This window comes from Octopus sinensis, linkage group LG20 (genome assembly GCF_006345805.1).
Source record: "Octopus sinensis linkage group LG20, ASM634580v1, whole genome shotgun sequence".
NCBI classification, from domain to species: Eukaryota; Metazoa; Mollusca; class Cephalopoda; order Octopoda; family Octopodidae; genus Octopus; species Octopus sinensis.
This window is the reverse complement of record NC_043016.1, coordinates 28829970-28849381: the sequence shown is the minus strand read 5'-3', so window position 1 is coordinate 28849381 and position 19412 is coordinate 28829970. Positions and strand designations below refer to the sequence as shown.

General features: G+C 37.0%; 1 protein-coding gene across 10 annotated transcripts in view; it reads right to left on the bottom strand.

The window, feature by feature from the left end:
• LOC115222634 (circadian locomoter output cycles protein kaput) overlaps nucleotides 1–19173 on the bottom strand; it is a 129043-nt gene extending 109870 nt beyond the window's left edge. For 8 of the 10 annotated variants that reach the window (XM_036511715.1, XM_036511716.1, XM_036511718.1 and 5 more), the window contains exon 1: nucleotides 18910–19173. In XM_036511715.1, the coding sequence (XP_036367608.1) occupies nucleotides 18910–18989 (80 nt within the window). In that variant the 5' untranslated portion in view covers nucleotides 18990–19173. Of the gene's footprint in view, nucleotides 1–18905 lie in introns of all 10 variants that reach the window. The other 2 variants (XM_036511723.1, XM_029792946.2) reach the window with 2 other exon arrangements.
• Nucleotides 19174–19412: the final 239 nt, after the last annotated feature.

The window sequence follows — 19412 nt, the reverse complement described above, 5'->3', positions numbered from 1 at the left end:
CGTTTTAAGCCACAGAAAGAAAGACACTTGGTAACCTTTCACAAAGGCTCTGTTATAAAGTGTATTCAGAACGAAGTCAATCTGATAAAGTCCAGTGTGAGAGAGCAAAAGTAAGGGACCATTAAAAGTTTAGCTATTGTAAACTTATTTAACAACAAACTGTCAAACAGCAAAATCCAGGGAAGATGGGTGTCAACTATGAAACTGAATCAATAACTGATATTTTCATTGGTTTGTACTTAGTTACCCTTGGAATGTTGTCTTGAATGACATGTCATAACACCAAGTTATTGTGTATCTTTCTTTCTTGTGTGTGAAGAGGGAAGGTTTCTAATTTATACGTCTAAACAACGCAAGGCGCGAAGTAACACAAAAGATTATTCAAAATATACTTTTTACCTATGAAGTGCAATAGAGAAATATAACTAGATCAATAGCTATACATAAATCTTGAATTCGCCGTCATCTGTTGAAATACAAACACATGAGAAAATGGGAGTTTTTATAACTAACTAGCAGTATCGCCCGGCGTTGCTCGGGTTTGTAAGGGAAATAACTATATAAGCATTTTTAGAGAGTTACTTCCCTTATAGATGCCATTCGGGCTTTCTTAGCCATTTCTGTTTTGGTGTCTTCAAGCCATGAAGTCGTTGTTCTAAAGAACGCTGGTCTCCTTGACAACGCTTACGACGTTGATTTTCTTACACTCCCTTCCCCACAACTTCACGAGGGAGGGAAGAAGGGGGAGAAGCAAACAGGTGCAGGTGTGACCATGGACGCCAACTCCGCCGCCATCGACATACGATGCATTTTATGCATTAAAATGGAATAAAAAATGATGTTAAATATTTTAAAATCGTAGTAGACTCATCGTAGACGCGCGCGATAATAGCCAGACGGGCTCGATATGAATCACGACTATAAGATACCCGAATTTGGTTAAACTGCACCGCAAAATGTGGGAGGAGTTAGGAATCTAAATCGAAGGGACAGACACTCACACAACTACAGTTTTATATATAGAGATTTAACTGATTCCACTTGTACGTATTGAATGAGTTAAAAATAGAACGAATTATAGTCGAAGAAATATTTTGTAAACAGTTTTTAATCCAGTGGCTTTATTGCTTATTAGCAGAGTCAAATTGAAATATCTTTAGTATGCTGTATAGAGAAGCCTGAACAATTTTCGAACAGGGATTTTCGTAAGATAAGATGAAAAGATATATAATTTTGTGTATTGTGTACTAAACCACACCCCAATTTTTACTTTCGTAATTTTTACCCCACCTCTCCCTCTCTCTCTTTACATTAGAATAAGTACTAATCAGGCACTAAGTCAATTAATTTAATTGTACCCAATTATCAAAACTGGTTGACTTGCGTCAAGGTTAAAAATCGATCATTAATTCGCCCTTAATGACTTGACTTTTATAAAAAAATAAAAAAAATAGACACACTCCTTTCCTAACCGCACCTGTAATGAGTTTAAAACTTTGGTAGTTACCTATAAATTTAAATTAATTTCAGAAAAAATTCAAGAGTATGTACTATAAAAATAAGCAGGAAACTAATAGAACTTGAAGAGATAATCAAAAATAAGGGTCAGAGGTAGTAAGGAAGAAAGAAAATATAATACCTTTGAACTTAATCAATTAGAGAAAAAAAAGAACATTATTTAGAAAATGGAGTGAATTCATGTTTTTTTTTTTTTATTATTTCTTCTAGTAGTGTCAAAACAAGGAAGAATAAATAGGGCATTTTTTTACACGTAAGACTGAAACTAAAAATACTTTAAAATAAAACAAGAGATTGACCTAAATCCATTCCATATCTATGAGAACCGACGTTGAAAACCTGTCTCGTAAATCTTCCGTTCTCAAGAAATTGCTATTTCATTAGAATTATTTCAATTCACAAACGATAAATCTTCCTAGATTCTATTTTAAAAGAGAATTCACACTATCCTATAGCTAAACCTACCAATCTGCAAAATAATCTGGACCAACAGTTTGTTTGTGATGTATTTAATAGTGTTTTTTTTTTAAATGTATGTATATATTTGTGTTTGTGCGAACATACACAAAGCCGTTTATAGTGATCACTTTGAGACAGAGCCGTTTATAACAGGTTAATAAACATTAAGTGGAATAACATTTTGAATATGTTTAAGGGCCAACTATTTTTTTATAACAAGAGTCGTTTTGCTAACAGCATTTTCAATTATAATAAGCGGCTCCCGCTGTATACATACTGTATAATACGCGGCTCCCGCGCGAATGCATTCATAAATGCAAAGTATTGTTTGCAAGCAATGCATTGTTAAAATGTTATTGGTGTTTTGCCACAAGTCAGACTAGATCTACTTGGATAATTGATCGAATAAAGACGTTTCAGTTATGAACATTGTTTGTTTGGGTTTTTTTTTTGTTGTTGTTCTTTTTTCATTCACACACAGTGTACCTAGGACTATATCATTCAATATATCATCGCCACCTTCTTTTAGATATGTTATGGTGATATGAAATACATCTGGCTGCTGTTTCTAGCAGTCTCATACCGCGTACGAGGCTATACTGGGCCTGATATATAAATATCGTTGTTGCTGTTCAAGCCCCTGCTCTCGATCCAGCAGACTGTTCCAAGCGTGACGATCCATTTTTCTTTCTTTTTTTTTTTAAATTGAAACAAATACATCTAAAACAATATACTAAATGCCAACGATTTTTAAAGGCATTAGAATGTGATTAAAAGGAGGGGCGAAATTTTCATGCACTTCAAGCATAGAAGCTTATTAAGCAGAAATATATTTGTGGTGAATATACAGGCATTTGTGTATGTACATATGTGTGTGTGTGTGTGTGTGTGTGTGTGTGTAAGAAAGAGGGGGAGGGAGAGAAGAGGGAGAAAAAGAGTGAGAAAGAGATAGGGAAGAGGGAGACGGGGGGAAGTATGACGGAACATCAGGTATTAAAACATATAATTTGGGTCTCTTAGCAAAAGCCATCAATATTAATGTGATTCGGAAATCTTCACATCAATGGTAGTAGGGGAGAGTGAGAAACGTCGATATTTTTAATGTCGAGGACATACAATAAACAAAATAAATAAACCAGTAATTTCAATATCGCCTTCTCCTCTTCCGTCTCCCAACCACCGACACAAATCATTATCTCATGCAAGAAAAGAAAAAAATCAATCACAATTAACATTGTAATTATTTGTTAAACATTAGACGATATACGGAGACAATTAAAAAAAAAATAACAATACTTATAAAATAATAACAATAATATATTCATTATTAGCCACAAGGGCGAGAGGTTTCACATGTTACATAGCGTGTATCATAATATTGATGTATTCTTTTGATGGGAAAATATGAAAAATTCAGCAAAAGATTTTAAAATATGGAACCATCTGTTCACTCATCCGCCACAATACTACACTCATGAATAGTCGTAGATTTTATGCATCCATGCATGCATAGATATATATGTGCATACACGCACATTCATGCGTAGTCATACATGCATATGTACACACGTTTTGTGTGTGTGTGTGTGTATACATACACACATATACAGAGAGATATGCATACGTATAAATACACATAAATGTATATAAATATACAAATGTATATACGAGGCATAGACATACTTGATACACACACACACATGTATTCATCATCATCATCGTCTTAATGTTCACTTATCCATGCTTACTGGCGAAATCCACTGAGGAAATTTCCTACAGCCAGATGCCCTTCCTTGTTTCCCAGTATATACAAATATAAACAAGGCTTGGCGACAGGAAGAGCATCCGGCCGTAGGAAATTTCTTCAGTAAGCATATATAAATGAACATGAAGACGATGATGATGATGTACACGTGTGTGTGTGTGTATTAAGTATATCTATGCCTCGTATATACATTTGTATATTCATATACATTTATGTGTGTTTGTATGTATGCACAACTATGTATATATATATATATATGTGTGTGTGTGTGTGTATGTATCCATTTTGGTCAGCCTGAATCTAAGGCCCAAGATGTCACACAGTGAGAAAGGGCCTAGAACCATATGTGACTGAGAAGCAACCACATGACCACTTATAATATATATATATATATATATATATATATATATATATAAAGTTAATCCAAACAAGAAAGCACCAAAAAAACACAACGAGTACGTGGAACAAATATAGTATTATTGGATGCTCAGGAAAGAAGGAGGTTTTAACGTTTCGAACAGAGCTCTTCGTCGGAAACATAGGAGAAGGAAAGATCCAGAGAAGGGAAGACAGAATATATATATATATATATATATATTATATATATATATATATATATAAAGTTAATCAAACAAGAAAGCACAAAAAAACACAACAATGCGTGGACGTGGAACAAATATAGTATTACTGGACGCTCAGGAAAGAAGGAGGGTTTAACGTTTCGAGCGGAGCTCTTCATCGGAAACATAGGAGAAGGAAAGATCCAGAGAGGAGAAGACAGAGGAAAAAAAATCACCAATGGTACCCATGCGTTTCAGTATACATTCACTAGCTTTTCCCATTAGCTTAATAACAGCACTGGTGCCTCCAGGACTGAGCGGGCCCCAATGATAATGGTGCAAAACCATGATGATATTTTGGTTCATTGACTGTCGAGGAAAACTCAACTGCAAATATTCCTTGTGTTGTGAGTTTGTCTTTATTTCCCTGTCCATTAAGTTTTCATCCAGCTTCTTGTTTGCCCTCCTTTCATCTAAATTTTTCTCTTTGTTGTGTTCTCTCTGTTCAACCCTTGATACATCCATGTAGCACAACGCACACCCTGTTTGTATACATACATTCATGCATACATACATGGTGAGATCCCCTTCGGTCACGACACTGACCATGGGATTGCACCTAGAAAGTTACCTTCCGAGGCACAAGTCTGGGCAAGGTTGTTTATGAAGGACCAGCAGTCACTCACGCATACTGACCTCCCCTCTCCATGCCACCAGTGTTATTCAAGGGAAAGGTAAAGGCCGATACAGCTTGGCACCTGTGACGTCACAACTCATTTCCATAGCTGAGTTCAACATGAAATAAAGTGTCTTGCTCAAGAACACAACACGCAGCCCGGTCCGGGAATCGAACTAACAAACTCAGCATCGTAAGCTCGACATTCTAACCACTGAGCCATGCGCCTTCACCATACATACATACATCCAGCAGTATCAACAAGTTTGTTTTGGCATAAGCACACTTTAAGTTGGTTAAAATATGTTTGTGACATATTTCAACTTCTTCAGGTACCTGGAGAAAAAGTTCTCTCTTATGTGTAAAAACTGCCCAAACCCAAACTTATATTACATCATTCATATATATATATATATATATGATAGATAGATAGATAGATAGATAGATAGATAGATAGATAGATAGATAGATAGATAGATAGATAGATAGACATAAAGAGAGAGAGATAGATAGATAGATAGATAGATAGATAGATAGATAGATAGATAGATAGATAGATAGATAGATAGATAGATAGATAGATAGATAGATAGATAGATAGATAGATAGATAGATATGTTTCTTTATTAGCCACACAGGGCTGCACACAGATAGAACAAATTACAAGGTAGAGCTTTTCTTTTGAAGGTTTAAAAAAAAAAAAAAAAAAAAGGAAGGGGGAGTTTCGATCAAAAGGGATCGTAAAAGGAGAGAGGGAGGACAAAAAAAAGGGGGGTTAAAAAAAAAAAAAAGGGGGGGGGAGAGGAAAAAAAAAAAATTGATCAATAGGGATCGTTATCACAGAAATGTCAATATGAAGTGTAAAGGGGGGGACAGGTGAGGTTTCCCCGTGGAAAGAAAAGCCTACGGAAAAGACCACGGTAACCTCGGTCAATGAAGTCACATTTTATATTTTTTTTTTTTTTTTTTTTTTTTTGCAAATAAGCAACTCTCTGTTTTCGATTTCTGGGTTCATAGGACTATGCTCAAGGTGGCTTCGTCATTCATACGTGCCATTCTTGCTACATTCACCCATCTTTTTTTAAAACATTCGCTAGACAAAACTTGCCTCTCTACTCTCACTTCCTTTTCAAGTGGTACTTGAAGAAGTTGATGAGAGATTGACCAGAGAGGAAAGTGTTTGTCTCCAATCCTTTAGACGCGTCCACCAGATACATTCTTTCGCCATAGCCACAAGGATGATGAAAATAGCTCTTCTTCCCGTTTGAAGGAAGGAGGCGTGACAATATTGACGATAGACTCAGCTGATAAACCGACTCGTCCCACACGTGACAGCAGTTGTTCGACATAAGCCCACAGGTCGGAAATTGTTGGACACTGAACGAGTGCGTGCAGAACGGTTTCGTCGCTCTGACCGCATCTCGGGCAGGTCGGCCCCGTGTTTCTCGAGCCGTGTCTGTAGAGCTTATCCCGAACGGGTAGCGCTTCTCGGTAGCACTGCCAGGCCAGGGATCTCTGGAAGTTGTCCATGGGCCCTGGCCCGAAAGTCGTCCCGAACAGGCGGGCGGGTCAGGTACTCCTCGTCGACGTCCAGGTTCGCCCCGACTCGTCGTCGTACCTCCCCTCCACTAAACCCCTATAGAATGCTTTGGTTGTGTTGAAGTCACTTAAGGTCGACCCAGGACGGCAGAGTTGCTTGAGAGCAACGCGACACTCGCGGTGCCATTCGCCCTTCCTCGGCCTCTTTTTGATCCACGACTGCAGTTCGGTCATGGAGACGAGTGCGGGGGGAAAGCGTGCCTCACAAACGGCGACCACACCTGTTCACCGTCGTCTACATAGAGCCAGAGATGTCGCAGTCTCAGCGCGTGTCTGCGCATCATCAACCACGGCATGCCCAGCCCTCCTTTTAACGGGTGTTGACAGCAAATGGATCGCCTGACCATCGGGACGCATCCTTTCCACAAGAAGCGAAAGAGGATGCGTTGTAGTTTGGTAATGGTAGGGTCGGGACAAGGTACGACGGTCAGGCGGTAGTAGATGACGGACGCGATGTACGTGTTCGCCACCTCCGCTCGACCTTTTAGGGACAGTTTCCTCTCGGCCCATTGCCGGGCGAGAGTGACCACCCTACTCGTTCTCGTTCCAGTTCTTCTCCACTTGGAGGTCCGGACCGAACCAGACCCCGAGCAACTCAACCGGGCCGTCGGTCCAGCGTCCCACGACGGAGGCGCTGGTGGACGGCATGGGCTTGCTTCTCCAGGTGCCTAGTCGCAAGCCCACTGACTTTTCCCGGTTGATTTTCGCTCCTGTCACCGCTTCGTAGTTTTTTTCAGTGTCTCGCCGACCAGCTCGATGTGCTCGTGGCTAGACACTATGACGGTGACGTCGTCCGCGTATGCAGACACGCTCGTCCCGCATCCCAATTCTCGCGGGATGCCCCTTAGAGTCGCCAGCTTCCGCAGAGTAGTGGCTCAAGAGTCAATACGTATAGAAGCGCCGAGAGGGGGCATCCTGACGGACCGAACGTGCAATGTCGAAAGGTCTCGATAGATGTCCATTTACGCGAATTACCGAACGGATGCCTCTGTACAAGGCAGCTATCCAGCCGCGGAAGACGGGACCGAAACCAGCCGCTCTCAGGACTGCCTCCAAGTATCGATGGTCTACCCTATCAAAGGCTTTCGATTGATCCAAGTTGATCAGGGCCCCACCCATGCCAGGTTCGTTAACTACCCTGTCTATGATGTAGCGCATCAGATGGAGGTTGTCATGGATGGTCCGGCCTGGCACGAGATAGATAGATAGATAGATAGATAGATAGATAGATAGATAGATAGATATAAATGATGTAATGTAAATTCAGGTAGGGCAAAACCTGGTGTATTCCTTTTGCAACAATCAGTACTAACTCCTGAAGTATTCTCATATTAAACCTGGTATTTATGGGAGTCTGACTGGTGCAGGAACTCTTGGTGCTTATCACTGGTATAACTGGAGTGTACCAATTTTGTAGAGTGAAATATATAAAAGACAGGAAGGAAGATGAAGATATCAATGTAGCATAGGTTTCGTATTGATTACAATTTATGTGTGTGTGTATACACACACAGATATATATTTGTATATATATATAGACAATACCAGTGGTCTACGACCGCTAGACCACTGGTAACTGAGAATCTTTCTTTCTTGCCAGACCACTGGTAACTGAGAATCTTTCTTTCTTGCCAGACCACTGGTAACAGAGAATTTTTCTTTCTCGCTAGACTACTGGTAACTGAGAATTTTTCAATGAATATTCTTGCTACCCTAAGATTTTAATTAATGATAAAATATTTGTGTATATATATATATATATATATACACACACATGTATATACATATATATTTGTGAATGGATTTGGTAGATAGAAAGTGTGTGTGTGTGTGTAAATATGCGTGTCTCTTGTCTTTACATCAAGTGATTATTGTAAATGAATGCCATTCATATACAGTATTCTGCGAAAACATATCAGGTCATAGGGAAATATTACCTTGCTTAGATACAGGTAAGGCATCAAGCAAAAGGAAGAACATCCTATCATAGGAGATCTGCTTTAATAAACTTGGTTTGATTCATGCAAGTATGGAAAAGTGAGCATTAAAATGATGGTGGTATCAAACATGCTCTCATGGAGGACTATATACCAAATGGTGTCATTTGTCTACAATCTCCCATGTACACATGTCCTGTGATTTGGTTGCACTTCTTTGAAGGACTATGAGAAATATTATTTTACATGGAAACAGATAAGAGTTGGTGACAGGAAAAGCATCCAGCCAAAGAAAAAATGTTTCTACAACTTTTATCTGATCCATGCAAGATGGAAAAGTGAACCTAAGATGGTACTTTGGATAAGTATCTTGTGCTATAGCCCAAGAACAACCACTGCCTTGTGATAGAATTTGGTAGATTGAAACTGTAGGAAATCCATCATATATGTGCACATGTATGGAAGCTAATTTGCATGAATGTTAATATTCTACACTTATCACAGTTTGAGCAAAACAGCGATGAAGTTGACATTATGACCAGTCACTCTGTCACCTCCACATTAAAGAAAAATCCCTTACTTTGTAAATAGTTATCAGAGGAGACTGAAATGGTATGAGCATGTGAAGTGGACAGAGGATATTAGAAGAAACTGAAGTGAAAAGTAATCTCAAGATGTTAGATATGATGAAGGAAATGACAGTGTTGACTAGTGAGATACAGTGGTGCAGAAGATCCAACTCCCATACAAGATTCATAAAACACTAGGGCCATACATGCAATCATCTACAGCCTATTGACTATTCTATAATCTCTCTTCTCCACACTTTCCCTTCTCTTACTCATTGTATTATGTCGCCTGTAACAGAGAGGAAACCACTCAATCTGTGCATATTGGGCATACTCCTCATCCTATATCCACATCTTGCTACTTTCTGGATCATGATGCTTGAGTTGGGAGAAAGGATTTACCCTCAACCAAATCTTCTGACACCACATTCATTTGGACATGTCACCTTGAGGATATTCTCCAGTTCCTCCTCATCACCTTCATGCACCAGTCTACCTACCCATATATAACACAGGGTAATACTGCCCTCTCCTATTCAACCCACTTCACCAACCTTATCATTCTCTGACTCTCTCTCTCTCTCTCTCTCTCTCCCTAACCCTAAATGCTACTTTTTTGCTTTCCCTCCTATCACCTTCTTCCCTAGCACTATCTTTGTAAGTTCATCACCTACAGTCTCTTCCCAACAAAGAAATCTGTCCAACTCCAATAAGAACTGACTTACATCCTGACAAACCATTCAATCCATGCAGGCATAGAAAGCAGACATAATGTAATGATGATTATAGTGTGGGGAGGAATTGGTACAATAGAAAAATAGAACTCAAAATATGAATATATGTATATTTTTAATATTTAGCAGAAGGAGCAGTGTAATTCAAAGTCCAAGAGTTTCATGCATTGGCACTTACAAAACACACACACACACAAACATATAAATATGGGGGAACACTAGATACCTACTATCCGGGTTGCGGATCCGTGGAACAAGCTGCCAGATGAGATGGTGAAGATGCCGACGACCGCTTTGTTCAAAGCCTCCCTGGACCTCAAGTGGCCTGAACTCTTTACATGAACACCACCCTGTACTTAACTCCATGTCCCCCTACATGGCCTTGCTATTTGCTTTTGAGCCAAATTAACTAACTAACTAACTAACTAACTACTTGACCAATCCCATCACTCTTACCTTTAATTACCTCTCTCTTTCACACTTACTCCTAACATTACTCTTCATTAACTCCCACCTGTCTCCTATATTATCCCCCTCCACCCAACTCTCTTATTCCTCTCCACTACCATCCTCTCACAACAATAAATCTGTTTCTTTCATTATATTTTAACCTCTACTGTTGAGTTGTGGAGGCTCTCCTTCATCATGCAAGCTATAAAGTGAATCTCCCTCACCCCCCCGATAATGTTGGTACCACAAAAGAAAGCTTCCAGTTCACTATGTAAGTGGTTGGTGAAGAAAAGCTTACTAGTGTTAGTGTCATGAATAAGTAGTGCTCTAGTACACTTTATAAATTGATTGGTATTAGGAAGGACATCTAACCATAGAAATGATAACAAAACTGGGATACTAAAGCAAAATTGGTACAACATAGAAAATGAATGTAAAATGATGATGATATTGATGTTATGTGTGCATCTATTATTTTCCCTTACTTTCCCATTCTATTCACAATAATTTTTTCTACTCTTCCTTTTTAGTTTTCTATACTTTATCTTCTCTTCTTTCTCTCTCTCTCCCTCACATACACATATAACCTAATATTCTCCCCACTTTTTTTTTCACGTTCCCTTTTGATGGGAATTCAACCCACTTTTTTTTTTCCTTTCCTTATTCCCAAAAAGAAAAGCTCTACTTTGTATTTTGTTCATTCTGTGTTCAGCCCTGCATGGCCAATAACGAAATCTATCCTCAGACACTTTCTTCAACCTTCCTACCTTCTCTCCTTCAGACATAGTGTATCTAGGACTACATTATGGAATGAGTAGTTCTTACCGATAATACAATAAGGATATGAGTCTGCAGTACTGTTAGACAACAAGGGTATGATTCTACAGTACTTTTAGCATGTCAAATGATTGTGCTCAGAAGGTTTCCTTCTCTAACATACTTCTTAATTCATCTGATATTCTATATTCTTTCTATAGAAAATGAATTGGCTTTCATCACTTCCTTATTTTGACCAGTATGACAGAGTACTCACCATGTGTATTTCTTGATACATGCATAATACTGAGTAAGGAAATATAACAGGGTTCTAATACCATTAAAGAAATGGCCATGCTCAATATGCAGAAAAGGAGGGGGTAGAAATTGCACACAGTATGCCATATACATACATACATACATATATATATATATATATATATATATATATATATATATATATATATATACATCATCATTTAATATCCACCTTCCATGCTAGCATTGGTTGGATGGTTTGACAGAAGCTAGTAACCCAAAGAGCTGTCAAGCTCCACTGTCCGCTTTAGTGTAGCTTTTATGGCTGAATGCCTTTCCTAATGCCAACCACCTTATAGAGAGGCCTAGGTGTATTTTATATGGCACCAGTATTGGTGTGGTTACCTAGTTACTTGCAAGACAAAGATCCCTCGAGAGTGAGAAGTGATACTGAGGGAAGTGTCTTTGTACCAGGTGATGAGGAGTTTGAGTATGAATAGAGGGACAGAAACAGGTGTCATGCTGTGGAGAAGATGCATAGTTACCCCAGTCAAAGAGAGAGAGAGAGTGCGAGTGAGAGTAAGAAAGAGTGAGAGATAGCGATGCTCCAGGACATACTCTCAAGGGACAAGGAGATAAATATAAATATAAATGGCATGGTAGAGAAATGCCTAGGGTGTATGAGCAGGGAATTCAGGACAGTGCAAAGCAAGAGAGGGGAGGGGAAGGAGGAGTGCAATTAGTGGTGACACATGGGTACATGGGGAGGGAGGGGCAACAAGGTATACACAGAAACAATAAGCACTGAGGACTTTCTCAAATGTTCAGATGGCTTTCTTGAGGTTGTAAATAATTTCTGGTACCGAGGTGACCAGATTAGCAGTGATGGAGGATGATCTGAAAGTATTGTTGCTAGAATAAGAATAGGAAGAAGGAAGTTCAGAGAGCTTATTACCTCTGTTAGCAACAAAAGAGTTTTCTCTCTCAGAGTGAAAGGCTGATTGTATGATGCTTGTGTACAAACAGCTGTGCTCCATAGTAGTGAGACATGAGCCCTGAATGCTGACAACATGCATAGACTGAAGAGGAATGAAGCTAGTATGCTCCAATGGATATCCAACAGCAGTATGCATGTATGACAAATAGGTTGAGAGAAAATCTGGGCATAAGAGAATGTGAGAGAGAACTCAACATTGGTTTGGACATGTGATGCATATGAATAAGGCATCTAAGTAAGATTGTTCTTTATATATATATATATATATATATCAAAATAAGCATTGCTTATTTTGATTTTAATCACCTTACTTTGAAATTGTATGGATAATACCGTATTAAATTCTAGTGCCTCAACTTAAGTACCATATACATCTGAATCTAAATTTTTGATATATATATATATATATTTACATACATATCTCAATACACACACACATACACGTGTGTGTGTATGTGTGTGTAAAACAAGAGGAGGGGTGGCTACAAAGCATGCAGTAAGAGAAAGAAATGCTAAAGAGCATCCTAGAGATGTAGGGGTAGATTACAAGATAAAGTTGGGTGGCAACAGAGGTACAGAAGAGATTGTACTGATTGGAGTACAATCAGATGAGAATAACAAAGGAGATGTGATGGCCAGGTGAGGATGCAAAATGAAGGGAAATATGTAAGGTGATAGAGTGATAAGGTAGTCATCTTCCATACACATCACATGTCCATATTAACAAATCCTTCCTCTCTTGTATACTGCATCTGATTCCTCTTATACCCAGGTTTTCTTTCAGTTCATTTATACTCTGCTATTCATGCACACTAATGTTGCACATCCAGAACATGCTAACTTCCTTTCTTTCTAGTCTTTGCAAGTCTTCAGTATTCAAGGCCAATGACCATGCAACATTACACACACACACAAATACATATATGTAATTCATCATTATCAATTAACATCCACCTGTAAAAAAGCTAGAGAGGAATAAAGCTAGATGTGTAGTGTCAGTTTGTACTGCCGAGTATAAAAGGAATTAGATGTAGTGTGCAAGAGAGAGATTATATTGATATAGTGTATGGATGATAGCAGAGGGATAAAGAAGTGCCAGGATATTTAGAGTAGACATTGACAGAAATAGTTAAAGCTAATGTCCATCAAACCAATGCGAGCATAGAAAAGGGAACAGAAAGAGTGTGTGTTTGTGTGTGTGTGTGTGTGCGTGAGTATGTGTGTGCATACACACACTATATACACAACATACACACACACACATGGTGTATACAAGGGATTGCAAGTCAAGCTGTGTCTGAAGATTTACAGATGGGGAATGTTCTACATATTTATACACATATGGTATATGTATCTATTATGATTTTATTATATTTATATTATTATTATTATTATTATTATTAATATTTATATTCACAAAACGTATTTTTCTTCTTGTAATGAAACGTGTACACAGCATTAAAAATGGTGCCACATATTCTGGTCTTTGTTTAGATAGATAGATGGATGGATGGATTTATTATCATCATCATCATTTAACGTCTGTTTTCCATGTTGACATAAATTGTATGGTTTGACAGGAACTAATTGACCAGAAGACTATGCCAAGCTCTATTGTCTGCTTGGCATGCTTTCTGCAGCTGGATGCCCCTTCATAATTCCAAACACTTTACAGAGTACACTGGATGCTTTTAATGTGGCACCAGCACCAGCAGGGTCACCAAGTAACTTGCAAGATAACGACACCACAGAGGGGTCCTTGTCTTGCAAGTTACCAAAATAGAGAGTAGTATTGAGGGAGGAGGCTGTTTCCAGTCGATGAGAGATTAATGTATAAATTGAAAGATAGAGATAGGTGTCTTGCTATTCAGGAGGTACATGGCTACCTCAGTGGGAAAAAAAGAGGACAGAGAGGCAGAGAGAGTGTGTGTGTGTGTCAACAGGAATGGATAGAAAGAGATAGTCAGAGAGAGAAAGAGAGACAGAGAAAGGTGGTGATGCTTCAAGACATATTCTCAAGGTATAGTGAATGTATAATATAAAATGCACACATAAACGCACACACATGCACACTTCTACATATGTATGCCCATTTTGATACAACAGTTCATATAAATATACATATATATATATATATGCATAAATATAATTATGCATATACACATATGCGCGAACACACATATTTACACTTATATGTAATTACAGATACACTCACACACATATACATACATACACACACACACATACATTACATACATACACACACATACATTTCATATATACACACACACACACACATTTCATACATACACACACACACACACACTTCATACATACACACACATACACACACACACACACATATATATATATATATGTATATATATATATATATAACATACATATATACATAACAAATACATACATTCATTCATTTATGCTGATGCTCCAGTATGACAGCAGCCGAATAGCTGAAACGTATAAAAGAATACATACACACACATACATGTCAATATGTATATATATATATATATATATATATATATATATATATATATCAATGCATACATACATTTATCACACACAGTATGTAGTGCGAATGAAAATGTATGATATAAAATGTTTACGATGTTTAGATTTAGGTACGTATGTCCTTAATTCAATGAGAGCAGCAACCAGAACGGGGTGGTTCGATCTGCTAGAAATAGCATCCAAACAACCGTATCATCTTTTAAATAAGACGGGTAAACTTAAGACAATGAAATCCCGATACAGTATCATGGTGGACATTCATAACTGGAATACCTTTGATTATAAGCCTGACTGCTTGATCATTACCACCTGGGGGTGGGGGCTGAACAAAGAAAAAAAAAACTTTAACAATATTTATTTTCATCAATTTGTATTCTGCGTTCAAATCCAGCTGGATTCACATCACCTTCCATTCCTCTGGTCTGAGTTGATACAATATACAGCAGTAAAGAACAAGGTGTGATTGTATGAACGTATATATATATATATATATATACAAACACACACACACACAGAGGTTTATAACGATGTGTATTAATAGCGGAGAATGAACTGTGTTGTGTCGTCAGCAATCGACCCATATATATTTCAGAGTAAATATGAGAGGCCCTACACTGTTTATTTTAAAGTGCATGGCAATGATTTTTTTTTTTTTTTCCCTTTACATGAGGTGTATGTTATGATGGTATGGAAGGAAGTAGAGAGCATTTGCCCGTTCAATGATGATGATGATGATGATGATAATAATAATTACTGCTATAGGGAAAAATAGATATGAAATTTTAGAAGAGAGGCTAGTCGAGTACATCAACTCCAGAACGCAACTGGTACTTATTTTATCGAGTTCGAAAGGACGAAAGGCAAATTCAATCTCGGCAGAACTTGAACTCACAACGTAAAGACGGACGAAATACCTATTTCTTCATTACCCACAAGGGGCTAAACACAGAGGGGACAAACAGACATAGGTATTAAGTCGATTACATCGACCCCAGTGCGTGCTCGAAGAAGTCTTCTTTTTTTTATAATCTAATTTAGGCGCATCGCTAGATTTTTTTTTTTTTACAAGAGAGGGGTTAGACGATTAAATAAAACACAGTATTTGACTAGTTACTTTATTTTATTGACCACGGAAGGATGAAATAATAACGAATTCTTTTACTGACCACACGGGCCCAAGACGTTTGGGGACAGTACAAGGACAAAATGCATAATAAAATAATAATAATAATGTTGTTTCTTTAGTAGACACAAGGCCGTTTGGGGGGAGAGACAGGTTCGAGTACTCCACTCGTTCTCTTCCCACCAACCTCTGCAAAGTAATCATAATGATTTATTTATATTAGAGCAAGGTCACACATCCGTACAGAAGTAGTCAACTGAATCGACACCTCATTTTCTTCCCTAGCGCATCACTCCTTATAACACTGATATATATATATATATATATAATAAATATTTACGTTATATAAGTTTCCGTCTTTTCACACACATACAGTGTGTGTATGTATGTGACATGGCATTTTGGGGTTTATGTCGTATTATAACGGTACCATATTGTGATGTGATGTTTGTGTTGATATGGTAGTTATGGTACTATTGCTTAAATCTGATTGATCAGATCAATGATCAAAAACATTCCAGCTGATACCATTCCATTTTTTTAGGTATATCTAGGAATACATTATCTAAACTCTCTCTCTCTCTCTCTCTCAAGATGGCATTGTGCGATATGAGGAAGATTTGGCTACTATTGCTATGTTGTTGTCCTTGGTGATTATAGGTGTGATGTTTATTGCTGCTTCGTTATTCGCGCCCCCTCCCCAATTTTAAATCACATTAATACAAATATTTACGATGGCGAATTGAAGGAAGGACAGTATTGGGGGAGTTTTAATTAGACGAATTAAAAAAACATATCAGCACTTGTTGACAGTCTAATGTTGAACACGAAACCGAGATAAATATTTGGTGACAAACCATCCTGCAAGTTGTCACATGAGGAGAGAGAGAGAGAGAGAGAGAGAGTGTGTGTGTGTGTGTGTGTGTGTGTGTGTATGTGTGCGCGCGCGCGCGAACGAGGAAGGTAGACGCAAGAATATAAACAGAAAGGAAAGTAGATAGAATGAAATTAGTGTACACTGTGTGTGTGTGTGTATATATATATGTATGTATACATATATACACATGCAAGAAACGATTATGTATATTATATATATATATATACTGCCCGTATGTGTAAATATATGTAGGGGAGAGAAAGAAAATTACATGTGCTTGAATACACATGTTGAAACTGCGGGATAACTATATATATATATATACACACACACCAAATCACCAAACAAGTACATATTACGGTAATAAAGGGGTGGAGAGAGAGGCTGGGATTCGATATATTTTTATCTGTTTATAAAATAAAATATTAAATAACAATATGCATCATCATCATCGAAAATGGCAGGAATATTATGTAAACTAACACATTTAATAATCTCTACACGAATCGTAAATTGAAAGCAAACAAAATTAGAAATTAATTGATATATGTATGTACATAATTACTTAAATTAGTGCTGTGATTTGCTTCTGAAGAGTAGCAATCCAAATTAAATCAATGACAAGGATGTATATATCAGCAATCTTTCGTAATTGTCATTGATTTAATATATATATATGAAGAGAGAAAGAGAGATACATAAGGAGGGAATAGTCCTTATAATTAAAAAAAAAAACAGTGGTTATTGAAATCAAAGTGTTGCCAATTAAAGTACCAGTCAAATACTTGGAGTCCATCTGATATTAATAATATTATAAAATAATAACGAAACATGTCCCCATCATTGCATTATTATTTTTACACAGTTTTACACTAAATTACACTATTACTAACAATAGTTTTTAGTTTGTATTGCGGCTTTTTAATTTCTTTTTCTTTTTCAAATGTGAAACACGGGTGACTTGCTCTCATCTCCATAATATTTCTATTAACTACTTTGCTTAATACCTCTCTCTCTCTCTTCGTTTATATATATATATATATATATATATAATATATAATATATATATATATATACACATATATATGTATGTATGTATAATGTGCTAAATTACTATTCAAAAATATATTTAAGGATAAACATTAGATTGTTGTGAATATAACTGTAGAATTAGTTAGTTCCTGGGCGGATAATAGTAATTTACCGTTGATTGCAGATTAAAAAAAAAAAAAAGAATTATCAAAAGTTGAAGTCATAAAAATACAAAATGAATAAAGAAGAAGAAAAAAAAGCTGTGTTTATTATAATTTCTTTAAATATTTCAAAGACAAGGAGTAAATGGAATCAATGAAGAACAAAATAAAAATAAATAAATTGAAACGGTGTTGGTAAGTGGTTGTGCGGATGAGTAAATATTTTCATTTGACATTCACTTGTTAATTGATTTAACCAACTTGTATACTGAATACAAGAAACGGTCGGTCGTAAATTCCACTTTCTAAAATGCATCTTTTAATTTTTAAAAAATTTATCGTAAATTACCTGTAACACTCTATGAGAGGGTGTTGTTTAATTTAAAATATTTATCATATGCATTCATGCGAATGGTCTTTTTTATAAGAGCATCAACAAAAACAAATGCACTAAAGCAACGAGGTCGCTTGTCCTATAAGAAATAGCAGACCAAATTTACTTCAAATGCACGCCAAGAGTAATGAAAACAACTTATAAAGAATCAACAGGCTACAGCAAAACCTGGAAACACTTTCTTAAAATGCTGTTCGCTGATACATGAATATAAATAATTAAACACACAAAAATTAAACACACAAATCAGTGTTGAGTATTTATGTATCTGTATGTGTATGTATGAGTGTCGTGTGTATGTGTATGTATGTATGTATGTATGAGTGTCGTGTGTATGTATGTATGTATGCAAGCATGCATGCATTTGAAGAATGAGTGAAAGAAGGAGTATTTTAGCTTGTGTCCCATTGCATCCTCAAATGTATAAAAAAATATTATAAGTATATAAAACAAAGATGAGGATATATATATATATACATATACATAAAAGTATGTATGAATATTTAACTTACTTGTCAGTGCTAGCTCCTGTAGATGTATTAGACAAGGTGCTAGTTGACTTTGGCAGCATGTTTCGCCTGCCGTAACTCATAACTATTTGCTTTGGAGATATTAAACTATTGTGAGATCCACTTCTGATACTGTAAAGTTGTAATTAGCAATCCAAACTGTTTCTGCGACATAAAATCAGTCGTACAGTAACGGTGATCCAGTTGCACTAACTGTAAGGCAATCGCCATGCTTTCCTAGTCGTTCGTTCATCAATTACGTCATAAATCTCGGGCTGATTGCTGATTGGCTACGGTTAATAGCGCCAGTTACAAGCAGTGTGGAGATGATCTTCGTCTCCTTCATACATGCAATATGGCTAATGGAAAATACTGTAGAACAGCATTCTAAATATTAAATACAAATTCGATAAGGACTCACACGTGTGATACATTGATTTGAAAAACTTCAATCAACTGCAATTATCCATGCAATCAGTAGATTGAACTTTTCTCTACAGCTGTTC